This window comes from Heliangelus exortis, chromosome 5, assembly GCF_036169615.1.
Source record: "Heliangelus exortis chromosome 5, bHelExo1.hap1, whole genome shotgun sequence".
Classification (NCBI taxonomy): Eukaryota; Metazoa; Chordata; class Aves; order Apodiformes; family Trochilidae; genus Heliangelus; species Heliangelus exortis.
In genome coordinates this window covers 8,856,131-8,880,284 of record NC_092426.1, presented here as the reverse complement: position 1 = coordinate 8,880,284, position 24,154 = coordinate 8,856,131, and the positions used below count along the sequence as shown (strand labels likewise).

General features: G+C 41.8%; 1 protein-coding gene across 9 annotated transcripts; it reads left to right on the top strand.

Moving 5' to 3' along the window:
• Nucleotides 1-3,178: 3,178 nt before the first annotated feature.
• LOC139796902 (nutritionally-regulated adipose and cardiac-enriched protein-like) lies at nt 3,179-23,649 on the top strand. Of its 9 annotated transcripts, none has more exons than XR_011726200.1 (8): nt 3,179-3,498; nt 5,158-5,336; nt 12,738-12,838; nt 13,598-13,709; nt 17,444-17,567; nt 19,066-19,281; nt 19,392-19,418; nt 21,770-21,952. XR_011726200.1 is itself a non-coding variant. In XM_071745419.1 (4 exons), the coding sequence occupies exons 1-4, from the start codon at nt 13,692-13,694 to the stop codon at nt 21,970-21,972; spliced, it is 372 nt and encodes a 123-aa protein (XP_071601520.1). In that variant the 5' UTR covers nt 13,595-13,691; the 3' UTR covers nt 21,973-23,649. The 9 variants fall into 9 exon arrangements, 3 of the variants coding, with proteins under 3 accessions (XP_071601520.1, XP_071601519.1, XP_071601518.1); XR_011726197.1 differs by having other exon boundaries at nt 3,180-3,498; nt 21,773-21,952; XR_011726201.1 differs by lacking the exon at nt 19,066-19,281 and having other exon boundaries at nt 3,184-3,498; nt 17,444-17,593.
• The last annotated feature ends 505 nt before the right edge of the window (nt 23,650-24,154 follow it).

Here is a 24,154-nt window from a genome sequence, read left to right as displayed (position 1 = left end):
GAGAGGGTGGCTTAGCCTTAGCTGGCTGCTCTGACAGACTGTCATCCTCCCCACTGGCCATTGGAGGTCACCTACTTACTCTGTTCCAGTCTACATTTTAGCTGTGCATTGAAAAGCTAATTTTCTTCCTAGTGTTTCTGAGATCATTTTTATTCCATTCTGGGCTGGAAATGGAAAATTTGGATGAGGCACTTCAAGATTATGTTAGTATCCTCCAGCAGACAAAGTCTTATTTAACTACAAAGAAGGAAAACCAGGTTTTCAGTTGCACTTTTTTGTGTGTTTTGTGTTGCTTGGATTTTGGTTGGGGTTTGGTTTTGTTTTTTTTTTTGTGATCATACTCAAGTTCATGTTTGGAGATGTTGATCTAAATTTGCACCTTTCATTGCATTTGTTGAAGCAACTTCCATTTCTAGTCAAGGCCAGAGGAGGATCTACTGAATTGCTTTACAAACATACACCTCCCACTTCAAATATACAATTTAGCCTCCATTTTCCATGTAGCTCTTCATTAGAAAAAAGGCCACTGTATAAGCACAGCCCATCATTACAGTGTCTGTGGCACAACAGATGGTATTTGCAAAATTAAGGGCATGATATAAGCATCGAATGATTAGGGTGAGGCACAGTCTGGTCAAGGGAAATGCACGCAGTTTTGGTCCAAATTAATTGGTGAGAAGAATCTGTTGAACATCAGAGATGAAAAGAAATTACAAAAAATAATGAAACAAATTGCAAAGTATGGGACTGTTAAATAATATTACTCTATCAGGAGCCCAAAGTAAAAAAATATTAAGAACTGATTGTATGTGGCTTTCTGTAAATGAAAAGCATATACTTTAGAGGAATCTATAGCCACTTAGAGTTACCAGATTTATGTAAATAAAGAAAACAGATGCAATAGAGTCTTAATAGCAAGTTCCTCCAAGAATAAAGCAGGCTACAAGTGGTTCAGTAATTCCCAAGGAGCTGGCTGGAGCTGATTGTGCTATTTCAGGGATGTGTCTCGTAGGTTACTAATGTGAGCAACAGTCTGCCTGCTGCATTTTAAATTACCAGCCACTGCCAGCCCATTGTTTTATGCAGTTCCCCCACTGAACAGATACATTTATTCATAAATAGCTGGCTGTTCAGTGAGTCTCCCACTGCTCTGTGGAACTCACTAAACAGTATAATTATTTAGTCAGCTCAAACCAAACATGCCCTGTATGATCTTCTGTGAGTTTCATTCAGCTGCATCAACCGTAGGTCACTATTGAAAGGTAAAGCAAGAAAGAGAATCAAAAACTGATTGCTAAATGTTGTGGTTGGTCACCAGACCTCTGTCAAGAGCAGCAGGGCTACAGGGGAGAGGAAAGAAGGAGGAGGGTAATAATCCAGCTTGAGACAAGATTCTCTCCAGGTTCTGGTTAAAAACTGCCCTTGGGGACATGGCTCAGTTTGCCACAGGCTAGTGGCACAGTGATGGCACCAGCACAGTCCAAAACTGACAGCATGCTGTAAAATGATGTTGTCTGTGGTAATTTCCTGCAGTACAGGTCTTGCTGACATCATAAAAAAGAGACTTTTGGCAAATTAATGGCCTCAGTGAAGGAATGGGTACGCTACGGAGAAGACCTGATGGATCTCCACAAATGCCCCCATGTTAGTGGCATATTTTAGTCAGTGACCTGCACGGTGTTAGCACTGTAGGTAGCAGTGACATTGATGAAACAGAGACACTGGAGCAATGTACTGAGGTGGGGGTGTCTGCAGGGCAGTGAATGTCAGAGCAGCTGAATCCTCACTCTGCAGTTACTGAGAGAAAGCCTTGTCAGGGGGGTGGGAAATCCTGCCCAAGGTGAAAGAGCATGTGTTGCTTGTGTTTTTACTCCAGCCAAATGAGCATGGATTTGCTACAGACTATTGCCAGTTGACTGAAATGAAGAGGAGGTGACAGGACCTGTTGCAGCTTTTCCAGCTTAGGCTGGTGAGCAGGAGAGGGAGGAGAGCGGGGAGGATGCTGCATTTGCAGCCCACTAGTCAATGTGTGATAAATACAGTGGGGAATAGATCAGAAGTTCTGTCCCATGCCCAGTTCCCCTGCCTGTGCAGCAGAGTAGCCAGCCCCTGGGTACCAAGGCAGCCAAGCCTTATGTGAACCCAGCAATGTAGCCACAGACACTGGCTTCTGAGGTCAACCCAAAACCCCCCAGCAGGGGAACCAGTCCATGTGTCTTCTCAGCCACATAAAACTCAGATATTTGACCTAAAGTAGTTATCATGGCTCTCTGGAGAAATCCTGTCAGGGTGTTACTCATTTGTTCTAGAGCTCTTAGGATGGGACAACAGCTGTCTGGGACTGCCTACACCTCCTCTAGCTGCTTATTCACCTCATTTACTAAGGAGGATAAATTCCCCTCAATAAAATGCAGCAAAATGCTGAGAGCAGCTTGACTCCCCCTAACTGCTCAGAGCAGACTGAGGGCAAATTTAGCCCATCTACCTACAGCACTGCAGTCCTTGCTTGGCAAGGAAAACCTCTGTTCCTTCCTCTTCTCCCAGGCCTTGTGGGGTGCCCGGGAGTTGCCAGGGGCTCCCCAGTTCTCAGAGAGAGAGTTCTTAAGGTACAAGCACAAACAAACAGCACAGACAGAAGGAAATCAGGCTGTGTTAATGTATGTGGAGTTCCCATCTCTCCCTAAATCAGCATTCTGTACAGTCAACCAGTCTGCTGCCATGTTAGTGTATATCAAATCCAAATGAAATTCTGAGTGAAGAGCCAAGTCTCATGCACTAATTCAAGAAGCAGCCTGGGTAAGGTAATGTCAAATTAAAGCACCCTCTTCTTCCACCTCCCCATTTCATCCATCTCCCCCATTCCAGGAGCAAATTGGAGCACAGTCAGCTTCCCATAACACAGGGGCAGGATGTGCAGGGGCAGGGGTGATGTTTGGACCCAGGCTGCGAGCCAGGCGTAGACAGCTGAAATGCAAACCCCCATCCCCTCCATGTGCTGGCTTTGAGTGGGTGAGGAGCTGTCGAGCGTGACAGATGAGAGCTGCAAAGCAGGCAGGTCAGCACTGTGGCGAGGGTCAGGGCTATTTTGATGGCTGCAAGATGCTCTAATTATAGTGTTGGGGAGGCTGGAAGCTGCCAGATTTGATAAGGGAATAATGTGGCACAGGACCTGCGGAGTAAAGACACTTGTTTTGTTCTTGGTTGCTTAACTCAGGGACAAGGCCTCTGAGGAAGGAAAAGCAACTTTAAGGTTATGATTGAGCCCCAGGAACTCAGAACATATATATAATTAGACACAGGAAAAAAAAAATCAAGGCAGCCTCGTGTTTATTGCACTGGCTCCGTCTCCTGTGCTTTTGGCACTGTGGTTTCTCAGCTGAGCTTCAGCCAGTTAACTGGGCTGTTAAATATCCTTCTCCAGGATAAACAGCTGAGGAAGCCCTGCAGCTCACTCCAGCACAGTGCCTTTGGTGGGTGCTGCTCTTCGAGAGGGTTCAGGCAAGTACGCAGCTTTTCATACACTGCAATATTTCTCTATGCTACCTGCTCCATGCTCTGCTTTGCCTCACTACAAAACTTTCACGGGGCTGCCCTTCAGTGCTACAGAATTTATAGCAGCATTTCCTGCAGTTTTTGTGCTCTGGTTATCCTTGGCGTGCTCTCCTGGGATAGCTGTGAGCTATGCAGCCTGAAGAAGATTTTGTTTGATGCACCTCAGAGTGATCAGCTGTGCTGATCCCCCAGCTGGGGATTTTTTGGGAGGGGGAACGATGAGCAGTTACTTGATCCCAGCACTCAGTTCTGCTGGTGGCTTGCTCAATGACCTTGGGTGAGTCACTTTGCAACCTGTTGCCTCAGTTTCCCCTTCTTACAGTTGGGAAAAGCAGCACAGAGCCAATTAGGTGAAACACTCTTGGAGACTTTGATGAACACAGAAATCAGAAACTGCAAATGGATTCCTCATTATTTCTAATGATACCCTCCTGCGATTGCTGCCTGCTCTTTTCTGTCCCCATGCTTTACTGCTACAGCATTTCCCAAACTGTTTTAGAGACCATCATGCCTCCACCACATACCTCCACCTCTCCTGTGCTTCAGCAACCTCTCCTCCAAAGCTCAGTGGAAAATATTACATTTATTTTCCCACAGCAGTTGGAGCACTGTCCATTCCTCCTGGCCAGCTGTAAGGGGTTCCCCGTAGCTATTCCTGCCCAGGACAGAGGGTGTTGTTGTTTTTTTTTCTCTAGTTATGCAAACATTCACACCATGCACTGTGATTTCTTTTTTAATTAAATTTTATTAATTGTTTAATTAAATTTGAGCAATAGGAAAGAGCTGGTGTAATGCCAAAGCACCAGAGAAGCATTAAGGACACATTGGAATCTATTTGCTGTACCTCTACTCCTCAAGCAGAGATCAATCCCATAAAATCAGAGACACTGCAAACAGTGTGCTGTAAATGAAGCTAAAATCAAATTCATGGACACCCTTTAATTTTATCCAAGACTGAGTTTAGGCAAATCCAGGTCAAATTTATCCCAGCTGTAACTCCAGTAACAGCAGTAAACATCACTTTGGAGACGAACAGTCCATTTTCTCTTCTTTGCTGACAAATGATTTATGGAAAATGCAAAACTGCAGATGCAAGCCCAAGTAAGAGAGGGTGCAAATGCACAGCAACCCCTTCTCACTGGTCACCATCCCTGCAGTGCTTTGTTCCACTCTATTTACAAATTATCAAACATATTGACCACAGCTTCATGTTTTGAAATCCAGAAGACAAAGAATCCATTTATACTACTTTATTAACCTCTTTTATTTAACTGGGTAATAAAACTACTCAACTGTGTAGAAAAATCTCAATTAAAATTTGCCTTAGCTCCAGGAGCCATACAGGGAAATGCTCCAGCAGTTACCTAAGTTGTTTCTCAGTAAAAGCTTTGCTCTGCTATCAGATTCTGTTATGCAGTACATAGATCCCTGCTTTACAGCCAGCATCATTTCAGGAGGTAGTTTGAAAGCTTTCGGGCTCTCCCAGTGATTGCTTTGCTTTTATTTCACAGCAATTACAGTCCCTTCATTTAATTTCAATGGAAACTTTAGTGTTTTAGACCTTGCCCATGTAGCTGAATGCTCATCTCTGGATCTTATTTCCAGTCCTCAGGAGGACTGGTTTTGATGACCTAGTCTGATTACAGCATCTTTGACAGCTTTAAAGGAATTTGCTCAGGTGAAGGAGACAACTGCTGCTCTAATGAAGGATTTTTCTGAGCAGGCCTCCCAAGCTAGACATGTCAGTATGAGATGCTGTCAACGTTTTTCTTCATGACCAACAGGTATGTCTAAAAAAGGTTTTGTGTTCTTGCCTGCATAGGCCAGTGTGGAGAGAGCCTCTGTCATAAAACTGATTATCCTGCTTCTGTAAAAACACTGTGGCTTCTTGGCTTCTTTTCCCTTATATTCTATATTCAGCTTCTCTGGAAATTGTGGGCCAAATCCTTAGTCTGGTGTAAAACAGCATTACTTCTTTAGTTTATACAGTCTCCAGGGAAGGAACAGTCCCTTTACCAGTATCTGTAGGTTTTTTACAGCCATGGACTTACAACAAGAGTTACAAAAATGAGCATATTATCTAGGATCAATAATAACCATTATTATGAGCTGCAACAAAATCTCTCATCAGAGTATTTTTATAGTACAATCAAAATTAAAACAGTATGCCAGCCTGTTGCTTTAGAGCCTGTTTTTGCCATTTATGTTGAAAATTAAATGGACAACATTTCAGGTCCCAAACAACCTATTCCACCTTCCAAAAGGAAGTCTGACCTTCTTAAACTTGTGTGTTCCTCTTAAGCTCTATGTCCCCTTCCTAATGACATTCCCAAGCTCAGGAATTAACCTCCATTTTTCTCATATAAAACACCTAGATTGAATGGGTCATTATTCAGACAGGAATGTTTGGCAATAAAAGGTTTTGAAAAATTTACAAGGTCTATATATGCGTCCTGGAGCAGCTACTTTCCTTTTTCAGGGAGCAAATAAAGCAAAGATCTCAGACAGGAGGAGTTTCATTGCACATGCCTAGGGCCAGAGCTACTCAGGAAGAGCCTGAGGGGGGGCTCAAAATTCAGGGGGATTCATCCCCAAGACATCTCCAGTCTCGGTTTTGTAAAAGATTCCTGTGTAAGCAGGTTGTTCAAAGGACTGAGGGCACTTGGTACCCTGAGTGCTAGCTTCTCCTCTGCAGGGCAATGTCCATTTCCACCACTACCTGCTGCCCCAAAGCACAGCTCTGAATTGACAAGCAAAGGTGACAGCCACCAGTGCTACCTGCTCCAAATTCTCCAAATTTCCCTTTCCTGCCTCCTCTATATTGCTTATTTATGTTGCACATCAGCAGAAAACAGGATGCTTTGCCACTTTGCTGCCTCCTGGGTGTTTGATCTCTGGTAACTGCAAAGGGCTGGGGGCTTTCTTTCTGAAATAGCAGTGGGGAGCATGGAGCTGATAGTGTATCATGGCCACCCAATCCCACCAGCTTTGATTAGCCTGGCACTTGGTCTCCTTATCCAACACTGATGCCACTTCACACCAGATTTTCCTGCAAGACATGATGGACTGGTGGCTCTAGGATTCACCTTCCTGTGAGTTAGTCTGAGGAAATCCTCTCCTCATCTCAGATGTGCTTTTTGTGCATGCATTAGCCAAGGGTCATGTTTTGCACTCCAGGAAAATTTGCAGCCTTCAAGAAAGCATTTCTTTCTCAATATACCCACCCATCTGAAACAGGAGAGGCACTCAACACCTGGCTGACCCATCACTCTCTGGTAGCAATCTGCAGCCAGGTCTGTGGTTGCTGCCACCATAACAAATGCCAAGTCAAGACACCCAGCACAGTCTGAAGTAACCCAGGCTGGAGGAGCAGGTGGGGAGTGGTCACTGGGCTTTGAAACATGAGCCAGGTGTCATTGTGCAGAGATAGGTGGATGTGAGGAAAATTAATTCAAAGAGAGGGAAGTATGAAGCAGATAGATCCTTTTTTACTCATGTACTGTGGGTGGAATATATTAGTCAGAAGATTAAGATGTGTGTGAGTGAATTGAGAGTGCTGAAATGCTGAAAATTCACCTGTTGTGAATAGCAGAAAAGGCAGTGGCAAAATGATGAAAGAAATTACTTGGCCTTTTGGCAGAAGACAGAAGAGCAATAGCTCAAGAGAGCAGTGCCAACCTCACAGTCAGCTAGTGCCCCCCACAGCAATGTTACTTTAACCAGAGGAAAATATAAATTATTGCTCTAGTAAGACAAGAAACTTCTTGTAGAGAGGCAGCTTGGCCCAAAGTGCCCTAAGAAACTTAAGTTTTTGCTCACTTAATGGAGATCCATCTGTACCATAGATGTGCATAGCAGAGGTGAAATCTTGTCTGGGTTCCACATGCAGAACTCTTCACTGAAGCCAGTGGCATCCCACTGGGGAACAAAAAATGTCCTTTTATTTTCTTTTGGAAATATTGCACAACAGAAGAAAATATGTTAGTCAAACAGAAGGCAACTTTTCTGTAAAAAAGTCCTATACCATGTTTTGTTTAATAACTTTGGACTATGAGATACATCCCTTCAAAGAAGTTAAAATTATTTCCCAACTCTGGAATATCAGCAAGTGATAAATTTTGCCAGAACCAGAAGTGTCAGGCAAATGTGTTTCATTTATACAGCCTCAAGTTAGTCATAGAAGCAGGAGAGGTATTCTTTTGGGAAGGACGGGTGGTGGTGTCACCTTTCCATAGTTCTCACTTTGGAGATGGAAAGAGGCTTCTGGTCCATTATGGTCCAAAAAGGGATCTGATTTTTCCCAGCTCTCCAATACACAGAGAAATGCTGACACTGCTAATACTAAACAGAGAGCATAAGAGAACACCAGTCTTAATACTTCTCCCATAAATGCTTCCTAGAGCGGGTATAATGCATGGATGAGAGGATGCAGGACACTGAACCAGCTCTCTGTACCCAGAAGTTTTCCCTCTGTCAGGAAGGAGATAAGTAGCCAGAATCGTACAATAGACCAAAAGCCCAGTGTCAATTCTGCTCCCTTCAGAGGTTATTAATTCACCATAGATGCCCTGTGAAGTTTATTCCTTGTCTCTGCATTTTTCTAGCTTTAAAAGAAAAGGCAATGTAATTTTCATTGTTTTATTGAGGATACTGATTGAAAGGTTCATACATTTCTGATGATGAAAAACATGCTGATGAAAACACTCAACATCAGAAACAGCACATTTGTTGAAAGAGAGATTATTCTAACCAACATATTAATTTAAGATGAGAGGTTTCCTAGTCCTGAAACAAATTTCCAATAAAAATGAAGGAGAGATAAGAGGACAAAAGAGAGGGGGCTGTGACTGTTACCAGGCAGCTAGTAACCAGCTTTATCCTATGGGCATTGCATTTTAAGGATCTGATCCAAATTTGCCAGGGATCAGAGCTGGACCTCAGTTAACCACCTTCCAGCAAAAGCTCATCCTTTTCCCCACTGCACCCCTGTAAGACACAAATTGCCCTGGAGTGAGCAGGTCCCTCCAGCACTCCTGCAGCCATGCCAAAGGATGCTTTGATTTGAAACAAAAACATAACTTAAATCTTCAGCTTGCCTGTGCAAAGCATAATTGGCTTTCAACATGACTTATCTGTATATCCTGATATCCACAAGCTTTGTTTGATGTGCTGCCTGAATTTTCCCTTCTTTATTTCCTCATCTCAGTGTAAATTGAGATGCAATTGAATGTAAGCTCCAGAAGCAGCTGGCCAGTTTGGGAAATTGTACTGATTACTCTTTGTTAAACCTACTTGTTTTACTTTGAAAACACAAACCTCCAGGGCTTGGAGAGGTGGAGGAAAGAGACTTACCTACTAATTACAAGAAATTAAATCCAGAACAAATATCAGGATTAACAGACTTAACATTAATAGAAAGTGGCTGACAATGACAGCAGGGTTTGAGGCTTGCTTTTTATATTGTTCATCATCCAGTATCGCTGTCCAACCTCTTTTTAATTCATGCATATTTGACTCATTTGGGTTTTTCTCACACTTCAATATGCTCTTCTCTATTTTTCTGTTCTTCTTTCATGTCATTAATCTAATCCAATCCCCTTCCAAGGTGACACTGCAAACAGAGCTCGTTAGTATTTACATCAATGCCTTCAAATCATCTTATGCAGCAATGCCTGCATCTAGGTACTTTATGATTCCTTTAGCATCTTCCCTTCCCATTCCCATAGTTCCCCCTTGCTACCCTTCTCAGAACCAGTTTGGCATTAGTAGCTACCAGGTTTCTATAATCCATTAAGGATGGAGTAGTGGCTCACAGAAGTCAACAAGAGCCTTTTGATATATGGGATTTAGACAAGACTCCTAATCCCTTTTTTGGGCTTTGCCCTGCAGTCATCCCAGCCTGAATTCTCCTCAGGTCAAAACTCACCTGGGGAAATGAGGAATCATTACAGAAAGCCCCAGCCAACACAACAGAGAGCACAAAGTGATTACTGCTAAAATGTAGTTCCTGAAGATAATTCTGTTTTGGCTCTTTCTGAGATTTTTTTATTTCATGCTTTTTTTGCCTCACTTTCTGCTTTGTGCTAGGTCAGACATCCTCTTGCTGACAATAGATTCATCCTTCCCATTCATCTCATGGTTGGTGGCAGCTCTGCCATTAGCAGCAGCCTGGATGCTTTAAGCAAAGACTCCAGTTCCACTATTTTTTGTTCCTAAAATACAATGAGTGAGTGATAAAAGCTGACTCAGAATGACCTCACTTACTCCAGCCCTGTTCATCTCCTACATCCCACATCAACAGGCAAGAGTGAGCCAACAGCAGATATTAGCATTTGGTTACTTGGTAACTCTTATTCAATCAATACATATTTTACATTTTAGATCCCAGTGGCAGGATGAACAAAATGAATTAGAAAATCTCAGGTGGAATAAACCTTATGGCTTATGGGACATTTCCAAAATAAAAATGCATGCTGAATCAATAATGATAGCTTGGCTGTAATCTCAGGAGTCTAATTATGAAATGGATGTGGAATCATTCTGTAATTATTTAGAAAGTTCATTTCAGCAGCCCAGAAATTCTCTCTGTGTTTACTATATATTACCACAAGTACTCTGTGGTTATTTGTAACATTTACTTGGAAAGATGCATGAATAAGAGAGGCAATTTTAAGAAATGGAGATGGATCCATGGCTTTTATAAGGCAATGGATTTGTGCCAGGGATGAATTGAGACCAGGTTCTTCAACAGAGTTAAATCATCTCCAGGAAGTCTCAGTACAGCAGAAATCACTCAGTCCTGCAGTGGGGATATTCTTACCACAATGCAGAATCCTGCCACGCATTCTGCTCAGTGCTTAGGTCTTTGCCTTAGAAACAAAGAACTAATTTCTAAACCAGTACAAACCTCTTCACACTGTGGATTTGAAACTGGTGCCACAGCTTCAGGAAGATGATCATCCCTCAGAAGTAGCTGCTCTATATCCACAAATTAAGTCAGGGCTTTTCCTTTGGCAATGAATTCTGTTGTGCTGGGTCAGAAGGCTGCAGGTGAAATTTTTGCAAACAGCAGCAATCCGGGCCTGCAGTTCCTGAATGGATGGCTCCAGGTCTGCCTACCTGCTTCAGAATGGAGCTGATAGGTCTGTGTGATCCTGAAAACTTCCAGTGCAGTGCAGTAATCTATAAAGGCCGAAGAGAAGGTCCCGCTGGGAGAATAACCTTGTGGGTCCACCACGGATCACGACAGGGGCTGTAGATGCTGAGCTTTGCACTGGTCACAGTGCCAACATACCTGAGGACATAGGTCTCTGGGCACCACAGGTATTAACAAATATATAGAAAAGAAAACTGATTGCTTTGGACCTAGCTGGCTACACTAAGCTAAGCACTACCAGAACATCTTCCCATTCATTGCTCTGTCTCCAGTGTGCTTTGTTATTAAGCTTTGTTTTCCCCAACTCAACAAAAACACCCCATTTTGGAGAGACCATCAGATGAGAGATTAACTTCAAACCCTCTGGTCATGGAATACACATGGAAATTCACAATCCAAAGGGATGATCTTTGAGGTTGGGACTTAGTGCTTTCCTCCCTGGATGACTGAGGAGCAGAGATGGTGCTGTATGACACCTCGTGGGAGTCCCAAACTTTTCTTCAGTAAATCTGTTTCCCAAGAGGCAGAAAATGGAAGAAAGCACACAGCTAATTATTGTCTACGGAGCAATTTGCCTTTTTATTTCCTGATGTGTTCCCTCACTGGTGGAAAATCACTCTTGGCAAACACAAAGCTTACCTTGCTGCCAAAAGGCGTGCCTCTACATTATTAATCAAGAGCATACAGAAGCACGAAAGGTGGAATATTGAACAAAGGCTCAATTGACACTCTGGAAGTTGAAGAAGATATGGAAGACTCCCTTCTGATTTATTTATTCCTTTTCTGTTCTGTTATCCTGATATGCTGCTTCCAGTTACCACTGCACCCCACACTGTATGGTATTACGTGATTTTGTTTTCAGATTGTTGGAGATAAAGTTACTTCATTATTAATATATATGCACTGTGCATATCTATAAATATTGAATTTATACGTGTGTGTAAACCACTGGAAGTGTTAATAGTTAAGATAAACTAAGTCCATTATCACAATGAGTGACTATTTCTATGACCCTATTTGCAATAAAACCAGATTCAATGATATGAGAAAATTGCTAGGTTTCAAAATAATTGAACCAGGCCAGACAAATCCCCACAAAGGCATAATTTACAAAGTACTTTGCTTGTCTAAAATACTTATTCCTGCAGAAGGAAATGGAAAAAGAATTCATATGGTTACACAGCTATCTTCTGAGCATAAAATTGTTTTATCATGTTATGTTTATTTCCTAGACATCTTCCATTGGGGTATTGTAGGAAAATACTGGCTGTGCTGTTTGTTCCTTTGTGTGGACTGTTTATTCACTGGGAGTCAATCATGTTTTGTTCATGTTTGCTTTGTTTTTCTGCTGAGCAAACACTCAAGCAACCCTTTTCTTGCAAAACTTATTTGTATATGCAATGTGGGCCATTCAAAGTCAGTGCTAAGGGAATTGAAATTTCTTTGCTTTCCCTCATATGTATCACTGGAAGTAGTGGAGTTTTTCCTGAAAATACTGGTGGTGCTCATTAAGATTTCAGTACATTATTTGTGCTTAACTACCACATCAGTACTTACAGATATTTTCAGTTTGTCTTGTATTGAAAGCCTGGATAGATTTTTACTATTAAATGTTCACAGTGAAATGCTTCCAAGCAATCTACAGACAAAGAATTATTCCCAGCAATTATCCACTGAATAAATCTGAATAATGAATATGTTCACAAAAGTCACTATCTATTTGTGAACAATTAGCTGAAAGAAATAGAGGTGACACGCATCAGCTAAATAATTCATTTATGAGTTCTTTGTCCAGCTTTGCTTCTGACATATGTTGCATGAAATGAGATCAAAGCTTAAATGAAAAATGGCTTTGTAAAGAAGGGCAATGTTAAAGGAAATTCTTCCATCTTCCAAAGCAGAAATTATCCAACTATTACAACTATTATTTTTTTACCAGTGATTTCAGAGGCTAGTGAAGTTATTTTCCTGGAATCCTTCACTTCAGGCACTAAACTGTGTTTTATTCCTAATGCATATCCAATTTTAGGTTGTTAAACTGCAATCAAAAACACTTATTAAGGATGGATCTCTCCCTTTTTTGAGATTTGAACTACTGATATCTTAATCCACTGGAACTTTAGTGCCCAGGTAACTACTAATTATTGAAGCATTTACAACCCTTAGTATGAATACAATCACCACATTTCAGGATAGAAGGGAGAATGGCAATATGAAATGATCATAAGGTGCATAGTTATTTCCAGTGAAATGAACAGAAAAACTCTTCATATTTCAGGGGAATCTAAAACTCAAAAGGAATGGTTTCTGGCATAAAAAAATAATAAATGTTGTCTCCATTATGTCCATTTCTTGACAGCAACAACTTTTCTTCAGGGATTTTAAATAAAATACTGAGAGATTTCTGATGATTTGTTTAAAAAATGTGACACCTTTTTTTCAATATAACCAGACTCAATGAAAAAAACAGAAACAAGGGTTTTCATTCAGGTCTAAAGGCTTACGCTCACTGCTGCTCTCTGCAGGAATCAGAGGCTGCAGAAGACCTCTTTATGTGTCTTGCTGGATGACACTTGTAAAAGTAAACAAGGAAACTCACACAAAGAAAGTGAAAGCTAGATGAAAACTAGAGTTTAATTTCCCTCTTCCCAGCTCCACCAGTTTGCTGGCCAAAGTAGACAGGTGAAATCCTTCCTATATGAATGAGCAGCAAGAGATCATCACTATGGGAGCCAGGAGAATCCAGGGGAAAACCTTGGGACCCCAGCTTGAAATGCTTTGTCACCTTTCTGTCTAGGATCTACTAAAAGAAAAGTTTTGAATAGTGGGTTTTCCCCATTAAAAGCTCATGTTAGATATCCCAAAATAACTTCTGTAAAACACTTGCAGGACACACCAGAGAGGGGATTTTTGAGAGCGTTTCAGAACAAGCCCTGCAGCTGTGAGCTGGTTGCAGCATGAGGAAAAACCTTCCATCACCCCAATGTACAAGAAAAAAAAGGTAAGGTAACTCTCTCCGGGTGGCTTTTAGATATGGTGCATTCAGTAAAGAGTGACAGCCTGGAAAAATGTGTTCTTCTCCATGCTGACAAAGCTTTCACCTCTGGAAAGGGAAGAGCTTGAGGATGGCAGCCCTGGCAAGCCCTGCAGACTGAGCAGTGGGAGAGCGATGAAGCCCCAGCTGACCCCACATCAGCTGTGGATGTCTCCCCTTCTGGGCTGGCCCAATTTGTTCTGGAGAAGCATCCCAAACCTTCCCACTCCCTAAATCCCTGAAAGGAAGATTAAAATAGTGAAGCCCACAGAGCTGCTGTGCCCTCCAGATCCTAGTGCTGGTGTAAGCATCTTGCAAACCTTACTCCACAGGGTAGGTGCAAAATGGGCCCAGTCTGAGCATGCCATAGGAGAATCCACCCAACCACCTGGAAAATAACACAAACCTGGAGTGTTTTAGACATGTCACAGCAAATAAATAGCTCCAAGAAAAGAACAACCAAAAAAACCTCAAGCTTGTGCTTGTAAAGACAGTAAACCACCATATTTCAGCAGTCACAGCAGGTATTTCGGACTGGAAATTGTATATTTGATGATGACCAGCCTTCAGCATTTGACAAGAGGCTGTTAAAGCCTCTTGAACAGTAAATCACCTCTCTTCCTATCAGTAAGCTTATTATAATATCTGTAGAAATGTCTAACGTTAAAATCCCACTTTATTACTATAATAATGGATCTAATTTGTAAAACATATAAAGCAAGGCCATTACTGTACTGGAGGGAGATATATATGATCCCACGACATCTATATTATTTCCTGCTGCCATTATCCACATATTTTGAATGGAAGAAGGTTTAAAAGCAATCCTACTTGAAAGATTCTTGAGATTGGGAATGGCTTCTGGAAGGGAGATCGACATGATCACAGGCACACAGCAATCTTAATAAAAAGAACAGCCTTGGCTTCACTCTCACATATATATAAACATGTAGGTGTTTGTGATTTGCTCCATTCAGTCCCTTCCCAGTTGCTTTCCAGCTCCACAATCCCCATTATCACCATGTACTATTTTTGGCTACCAAGTACATTTCAGCTAACGTCATCCTTCCCAAGCCAACACTGGTATGAAGGGCAGGAACTCTTCTTTCCAGTCCTCTGCCATTTGCTGCTGCTCCCATCTGCTCAGTGCCACTGCCTGTTCTGTCCTGGCAGGAGAGGGATCTCCAGACACTTTCCCCATGCTCCTTCCCGTTTTCTTAAGCAAGTGGTTTTCCAACTAAAGCTTCATGTTGGCATACAGAATACATGTCCCAAGTATGTCCAGCCCCACCTTCTGATCCTAGTGCAGAGGAGCTGATGGTAAGTAATTTCTTGAGGGGCAATAGAGTCCTTGTGTCCAAAGTTTGGATTTTTTCACAAATGTGTTGTTTTTAAGGGCATGTAATTCCCCAGCTAAGACTTTGGTAGGTTTCCAGCTCTGTTCACAGTATGTTAGCACTGGGTTTCTGTCTGTGGGGGAAAACGCATCTTCCTCTTTTTTTTGTTTTGTTTTGTTTGTTTTTTTTTTGACACTGTGTATCTTTGATTGTCATAATTTGTTAAAACCTAGTAAATATTGTAAATCCCACTTAATTTTTTAGGTCTTCCCTGCCCAGGCACTACTCAGCCAGCTACTTGTCTAATGCTTTTCTCTTCTGATGTGATATAACTGTTAGTTCTTTGCAACAGCTTATATGTACAAGAGCTGCACTCAGAGTTATAAATCTCTGCCAATATAAGGTTCAGTTTCCTTAGCTGTGCCACATGAGGAGCCCTCCCAGCTAAAGCTATAACCACTGCTAGTCTGAGCTGGACATCTTCTTCTGTGTCTCCCTAAAGTTGTTTCATTTTACACAGAATAATTAAATATTCATTATGCCACAAAGTGTGTGTATGGCTATAACAGAGTGATTAGGGTACTCACCTGGTAGATGAGAGCCCCTGTTCCCAGTGACTACTCCAATGAATATTTAAGCATATCCCATTAAGTATTAATTGGAGCAAGAATAGGGGCAGACTTCTCCCACCCTCAAGGGAGCACCCAAACACCAGTCTGTAAAGTCGTTCTTTCTTTCCTTAGCTCAATGAATATTTAATTATTTGAGGCCAAACAAGATGACTTCAGTGACAGAGACTGAGATTCCCTGCTCCCATGTGTGTACCATAGCTCTGATGATGAGGGCATTCACATAAGAGATGTGGGTTCATCCCCACAGGCCCCTTTGGACTCAAGAAGAAATTGAATCCAGGTTTCCTATACCCTGGATGGGTATTCCAGCTTCTGAACTGCTGTATAAAAAACTCAGAGCTCCAAAACACACTGTGCCTGGTTGTGAGAGAGAGCTGGTGTGGATGCCTGTATCCCCAGGCTCAGAGAATACATTCTTATCAATGGTAAATTAAGACAAGATCTGGTTTGTAAATCCCACAGGAGAGTGTATCAAAGCTGAAAATGTTCCTCACTCCATGAAAGTTCCTGCTGGCTATGTTATGTGACTTTCTGAGCTTAGCCAGAGTATGAAGCACAGGGAAATCTACTTATTCGCTATACTTTGGGGTCAGACATCCCCAGACTATAATTAATGGGAATTCATCCTGCCCCTGCAACCCAGGGAGTGGGTATGTGAAATGGTGAGTGTGAGGAAAGCATCCAAAGTTAAAAGCTGTAGATAAAGGGTATTTGAGTTTAAAAATGGAAAAAAAGTAGCAGGCGTAGAGGAACAGAAAAGTTAAAGCAGGAAGAAAACCATGGAGGAAGTGTGAAATCTCTGTGTGGGGAAACCCCGGGTGAGGGGAAAAAAGGAGAAGGGACAGGGACAAGAAGGAGAAACTGACCATCCAAGAAATGATCATCCTTTTACTTAGCAGAGGAATGGAGAGAAGGGGGAGAAAGGATAGAGAAGATGACTTCAGTGTTAAAGTGAAAATAAAATGTCAAGGGTCTCTGCCACCCATTTAGGTCTTTGAAAAGCAGAAAAATTTCCATGTGCTCTTTGTTTTCAGTGGGTGTCTCTGAACCAAGATGCTTTGGATTCACATTGAGGAGTTGACAATGGGACCACTCCTATGCAGAAGAGGGACATTTTGTCATTATTGCAGCTGTGTTTCTTGTCAGAATCCCCAACAATGTGATTCCATTAGCAAAGACTGAGTGTGGCTTCCAAGCAAAAACCAGAGCAACAACATAATTGTGATATCAAAGTGCAAACAAATTGTCTTCTCATACCCAGCAGGACAATGTCCAAGCCCAAGGCTGATGAATATTTTCAGTTGTCAAAATGGCAACTCTGCATTCAGAAAGGATCTGCTTAGCTCAGAACATTTCTAAGGCCCTCCCAATGACATGGATCATTTATTTCATATCATATTATGCCCATCTATCCCAGGGCTGTTGCGCAGCCACCTTCAGTAACTTCACTGTAGTTTAGAGAAATCCTTTCTGAACACTCTGCTGTGTGTTAATTTGAGCAAGCTTTTTCTTAAGAAGACATCTTTAGAGTACTGAAGATCTGTAACAATGAAGGAGCATCAGTATTATCTTGCTATAAATATTAAAGTGCTCTTATTAGAGATGTCAAACCAAATACAAACAATGTCCTTTGAGGGACATTGTAACATAGGGACAAAAGCTCAAAGCTTTACCCAGATGCATTACTCCAGTTTGAATAGCCATGTCTTCTGTGTTTTGATCAACCCTTCAGAGAGATGACAGTATCTATCCTCCTTCCATACTGAGGAAAAGGCCACCTGTGGACCCAGTGGTGGGGGAAAAGCGAAAACAATGGAGAAGGGTTCGATTCCGTGAGCCAGAAGTCATTGAACATGGTAGGCTCAAGCCAGTAAGGCTTTTGGTATGACCTTTCTAGCTTCTTAATGTTCATCCTGTCTGCCCACATCAGCTTCCTCTTTTGATAATGCATTTATTATTTTGATCTCAGCACAGAGCAGCAGCCACATAATTTTTGTTCTGTGCTCCACAGAATGTTATCTGATCCATTTTCCTGCCTCCCCTGAGAAGAGAAAAGCTCTGGTGTCAAGTTAGAGCAGTCTCAGGGCTGTTCTTGAGGTGAACTCCTGAGTCAGCCCGCACAGGGGTTTGGCTGAGTCCCAGGTCTATCCTAGTAAAAGACCTCTGACTAATCTAAACATGCTTATGTCATTCTGGGAAATTAGGATATAAACCTTTCCTGTGTCTGAGCAGCATGCATGCCAAGGATACAATAGCAAAAGTCTAAGCCTGGCTGGCCCACTTGGGTTAAAAGCAGCTTGGATGTAACCATTTCTGCCAAAAAAAGGCACCAAGATAACATGATGATCCAGAGAACATAACCTCTGGTCTTTCCTACATGAGCCAAAACAACAGTTTGCAGGTAGGTCAACCTTTAACAGAGGTCTAGAAAAAGGACCCAGTCTACACTTTTACATAATATATATAATTGATAACCAAATAAGTATTGCTTCATTCTGACTTTCACAAGCTGACCAAACTAAAGAAAAATTGTATTTATTGGTAGGAAACTAAAGTTGTATGTTTGATACATCAGTCAATAAAAACACAGTTGACAGAATGGCAAAATTTCTATGTCAGCCACCTGTTTGGACTGCTACTCGGCTTCTAAAAACGATGCTTGGCATCCACTACTGTGTTTGTACACAGACCTTGCACTGGTTTTGCAGTGTTTTGTTTCTGGTGACTCCTAAAGCAGGAGTGAAAAGCTGTTTCTTGATGAGGCTGTTGACACAGCCTGGGCTTTCCCATCAAAACTGAACTCCTGGAAAGACTCAGTGAGTCAGCCCTAAATTCTTCAAAGCTCATCTGACTGCTCAAGAGCAGGATTTTGATGAGATGTAACACTTCTTTCAGCTCCCTGCCAGAGTCCATGCTCCCACATTAGATAATGATGCAGTCAGTCCAGCTCAGGGGACCTGGTTCATAACTCACCAGCTCTGAATTCAGCACAGCCACGATCCAGCTCTAGGGAGCTGCAGAAATGGAGTAGACTCTGGCTCTTTTCTCTGAAGATATTGAGAAATATCCCAGCCCATAGTTAGTATTCTGTGTTGCAAACAGCTTGTGATTTAGAGGATTTGCTGTTTGCCCATCCAACATTATTAATGTAGAGATTGGCTGGCTGAAGGTCGTTGGCACTGCAGAAATTTTTCCATTCTCTGGATTTTTCATCCTGGATTGTGTCTGGATCCCAGCTGCCAAGGGGAGGCAGTTCAGGGTATTGTTAGATGGTAATAGAATCTAACAGTGGGCTTTGCCTTCTTCACTTTCATTTCTCTCTCATCCTGCTCATCTATCTCCTTTCCCTCCCAGATACAGTGTGGAATTGGAGGTCTCTTTTCTGAGACCTCACTCCTGACCTCCCTGTTACAGCAACAATCTCTGTCTCTGAAATGCCCCAAACAATATTTTTTTCTCATTTTTCCGAAGTGCTCCCACATCTGCATGCTTGCAGGGAATGGGTGGAGATCATCTGGCATAATTCTTTATAGAAAAAAGGGGTGCAAGAGGGAGCCCAGAGACTATAAGGTGACAGGCGATTTCAGAGACACCACCTGGTGTTTGCTTTTTCATTCATCTGCTGCAAAGAGGCCTTCCCAGGCATGTAAGGATATTTTCTTTTTTTTTTTTTTTTCTAGCCATTTCCTGCTGTGACTACATAGTAGGTAAGTTGGAGCTTCACATTACAACTGTGAGCCATCCATGGCACTAACCTGAGTTTGCTTTGCTGCTGCTGGGATGTTCTGTGCTGATATATCCTCCGAACACAAAGCATTTGATAGCGTCAGTAGTTTCTTTTGCTTCTCAGGATATGAAGCACAAGGTGTTGATGAGGCCTGGTGCAGTATTTTAAACAAGACATCTCGTAAGACAAATAGTGGGAAGAAAAATGAAAGCCCTGCAGCTATTTTTAATTTAAATATAATTAATATATTTTATGGCAATAGAATAGGCACAGGTTTTTCACTAAGATATGCAGGGAAAGCACCCCAAGCAAAACAATACTTCTACCCGCTGACTTAGACGTGGGGGGGAAAAGACAATTCATTTATGTGCTGGCAGCAGGGTAGAAGTAATAAAAATAATCTGCTTTTTTTCTCTTTTGGTTTGCAAGGCTGTTTGAGGCCCTGGCCAACAACCAGCCCCTGCTCTTTGCATTGCAGTGAGGGGGGAGGGATACACAGGCACACGTGTGGGTACACACGCACACAGAGCCCTGGCACTGGGAGGCTAAAAGGAAGCATTGGGAGGCTAAAAGGAAGCAAATGTCCCCACAGACCTCAGCTGCTTCTGTTGCCCAGGGAAAGGAGTTGTATGCTCATGCCAATGGCAGCATTAGCTGAGGCAGTTATTGGGCAAGGAACACGGTAGCATAGGCAGGAGAGGTGGAAAAAGAGACAGGTGGTGGGTGGTGTTATTCTTCCTCATTATTTTTATAATGTTTCTGGACTGAACATACTCCCTGATTCAGAGGACATAAGGAAAAGCCAATTTTCCTTTGATCACCAAGAAATTTCACATGGAAAGTAGCTTCTACAAGATTGAAAACAGTTCTAAGCACTTCATAAAGCTGTTTAGCTTTTAAAGAGAATTTCACTATTACCAGGTAGGCTCATCAGCCAGACCCCATACTTTGAAAGATCACCCAGTCAAGACCTGTATCTTGTGGTGTAGAAGATCACACAAGGGAAATATCAACTTTCAAATCACAAATTTCTGCAAAAGCAGAAAGTGGCATAGAATTCTCTGGCTAAATACTTTTATATAAACCATTCATAGAACAATGCAAAATAAACAAATTTAGAAAAATGCTCATGGATAATTTGTAAATGGAAAGGGATAAATTCAAATGAATAAATTGTTGTCTGCAAATAAGTCATTCAGATCTATTATGGGACATTGATTTGGTTTCTGGTTAGCTATAAAATGACTGCCTATTAACATTTTACCTTTTCCCCATGCACTTTTTGATACATTATTATGTGTTTCTTGCTTGCTTTTATGACTTTTACCTTCCTCTCTGTACGTCTGGATGACAGTTTAATTGACTGCTGTGTATTCCAGGGCTCATAGTAGAAGCTAATTCAAATATGTTACAGCTAATGTTGGCCCTTTACCCATAATAATACACACCACATTTTTATCTCCTTATTGATTATGTGCATATGGCAGAAAAATAGCTGCACAGTCCAGGTTTTCATTCAGGCATGAATTTGGCTTTTTGCTGCATGTTTAATATTCAAAGTGCTTTATAAAATAATACTGATTATGCAATGGCCATGCAGTCAAACACAGCAGCCACATCTGAATCACTCTGGCTCCCAAGGCTCATGGATGGGTCCACATGGGGCATGTTAGCCACCTATATGTACCCCACTGATTTCCACATGTGTACTGTGCCTGATCTGTGGCACTTTAAACATCCTTGAGCTACATTTTAAAGGCAAGTGCTGAGGATTTTCCAACATAATTAGCACACCTAGCACTTAGGGAGACTTTAAACCTGCCACAGCTTTCTAAAAATGTCTCTCAGTTAATGGAGTCACATCTCAATTCTTACTGTAATTAGCAGGATTCCCAAACAAGCTAAGTTACCAGAGAAAGAATAGAAATCTAGATCTTGTCTCTTTCATAAAACATTTGTGAGCATTAAATAATTAGACAAGATAGCTTAATATTCTCCTAGTATTTAACATAACATTTAGCTTAAAGGTATAAAAATTAATTGCTGGAGGGCAACTTGAGATCATGTATTAGGTATGGTAATCCTGCTCTTACTGTATATAATTAAACTCTCTAAGTGCTCCATTTGATGTCATTTATAGTCACCATCCTCCTTTTGGAGGTCTGATTCCCTATCACTTACCTGATGCCTACACAAGTTCTCACACCAGAGCCCTGTGTGCCCTGCTGTTCCCAGAAATGTTGAACAAAAGCATCAGCAGGGGATGAATTTTTGGAAATGTTTAAGATGACACTAAAACAATGCTTTATTTTTCTTCTCATCACTGCTCAGTAGATGACAGGTCACCATCAGGACTGCCTGTGTTCCTTTGGCTCTTGTTTTGTGCAGTGCTGATCCTGGCTGTAAGTCTCTACTACACCAGCATGAAGCAAGACATCGAAGTCCTGGAGGAATTTCAATCCCAACTTGTTATCTTCTTTCTTCAGCTAAGACATGTTGCTCAGAAATGTTGGACTTGGTTTGTGAGGCAGTAGCAATGTCCCCCAGCCTGAGAGACATCTGCTAACCAGCACAAAGCTCCCAGTCTACTCCAGCCACATACATGGAACATGTGAGGATACACCTCAAAGAGCAAGAAGATCACCCCTGTTCTGCCCTGTCCTGAAGCCATTTTTTCTCCTTTCTTTTGGTTTGTTTTTTTTGTTTTGTTTTGTTTTGTTTTTTTTCACATTACTGGGGAGTTATGGTAGCACCTAGATGTCCCACAAATCTCATGCTCCATCATCTATCATCCATCACTCATCATCAACAGCAAAAAAGTAACTGAATTTAGACCCCCAAAGATCTTACAAGCTTCTGAGAGGAGCAGAAGTAGAGACAGAAATACATTGATTTGTGCAGGCAGCAGAAAGCTCTGAATAAAAGTTTCTCGAGTCAGGAGGTCAAATCTTTAAATACCAAACCATCTTTTTCTCAAGTCTCCTAAGAGCTATTCTGGAAAAGTTGAAATAAAGTTGAGCTATTGCACAAATGCTGCTCTGGTGGCCAAAAGTTTGGCAAGCTGCTATATTTATGCACCTGAAATGATTATTAGTGAAATCCCAGCAAATGTCTTTCTTGTTTCCCTTCATGCATTTTTTCCTCCATGGGGAAAAGCTGCTTCTAAATGTTTTACTTGACTCCCAGGTGTGAAAAAGAACATGAAGGCTCATTTAAACAGTAAAGAGTTTATTTGCCTAACACAATAAATAGCAGCATTGAATCCCAGGCTAATTATCAAATCAGTAGTTTAATCCTCTGGGTTTGATTCAGTCTATAAATGCCATGAGCTGAGCTTACAAAATTTATGAGACTTCTTGTATGCAGAGTTCATGCATTTACACCTGGGTGTTCAAGGCCTTGTTAATGGTAATATGGGCTATTTATGAAGGTGTGGGAGGCAAAGCCCCTTTGTCTCTCCATTGTCCCACCATAGCATCCACCTCTCAGATGGGAATCCTTTTAATGGAGACCAGGCAATACATGTGGAACAGTGCTCTGGGTATCTAAGAGGACTCAAGCAAGTGCAAGCTTATGAGATTCAGCCATGTTTTCTTCCTAGACAAGAAGAGCTAAAAAAAAACCCAAAACAAACAAAAAAACAAACAAAAAATCTGGAAAAAAAAAAAAAAAAAAAAAAAAGAGAGAGAACAAAATCACTGCAGAGAAGATGGAAGAGATGCCTGCAAGACCTTGTCTCAAGCTCCCCTGCCATTGCAGCCCACCAAAAAGAAAAAAATGGTGCTTTCAGTTGTTTGGGGTTAAAAAAAAAAAAAAAAAAGAGAGTAAAAAATGAGGACCATTCCACTCTGCCCAACAAACTTCTTCCAACCAGCCCAAGGGCTTTCACTAGGCTGAGGATAAACAGAAAAATGTTACGCAGCTTTCTCTCAAGGGGAGAGGGGGCAGCAATTTAACTGAGAACAAGTAAAAAAAAAAAATGAAGACAGAGATGCTGAAAAATGGCTTCAGTGGCCCTCCTTGTGCTTCTCCTAAGATGTCAAATGCCACAGCAATTGTGCTCAGCACGCTGCCAGTCTGGGAAGTAGGAGGAGTGTTTAGCTCAGTGCCTCTTGAGCAAATTGGTTTTGTGCCCCCTTTCAGAGGGTAAGTTTCATAACTGCTTTACTTCCCTCTTCCCCCATCTCAGCCTTGCTGCTTAGGTAATAAAAGTTTTAAACTTGTGTGCTGGTGAATCTTTGATGAAAAGGTTTGGATTGTTGCATGCATGGGGACAGGGGGTCATTATAACTTCTGTTTTCATTTTTTAATGTTCATGTTCAAACTCTGGCATTCATTTTTGTCTCTGGATTGGCACATCACCCCAGCATGTAGCAACTAGCCCAATCAAAATAGGAGCCTTTTCTGAAGGGATGGTTCCCACACTGGAAGTCATGGCATGTTGCAACAAGAAAGCAGAGCATCAACTCACAAGAACAGAGTCATCTCAAGAGGAAGATCTGTAGAGTGAGTCCTTCCAGTACATTAGCAACCTGGTTTGGGTAACTTTAAAACAAGTCAAAGGGCTAAGGTAAAACAGGAGTTCTTAGGGGCAGGCAGTGTGAAATCCATATGTGTATTGTCTCCCTGCACAACTTCCAAGGAGATGGGCATGGGACCACCTTCACCCCGGGCCTGTTTTAAATGAAAATCAGCCACATTCTCCTCACTGGGGCC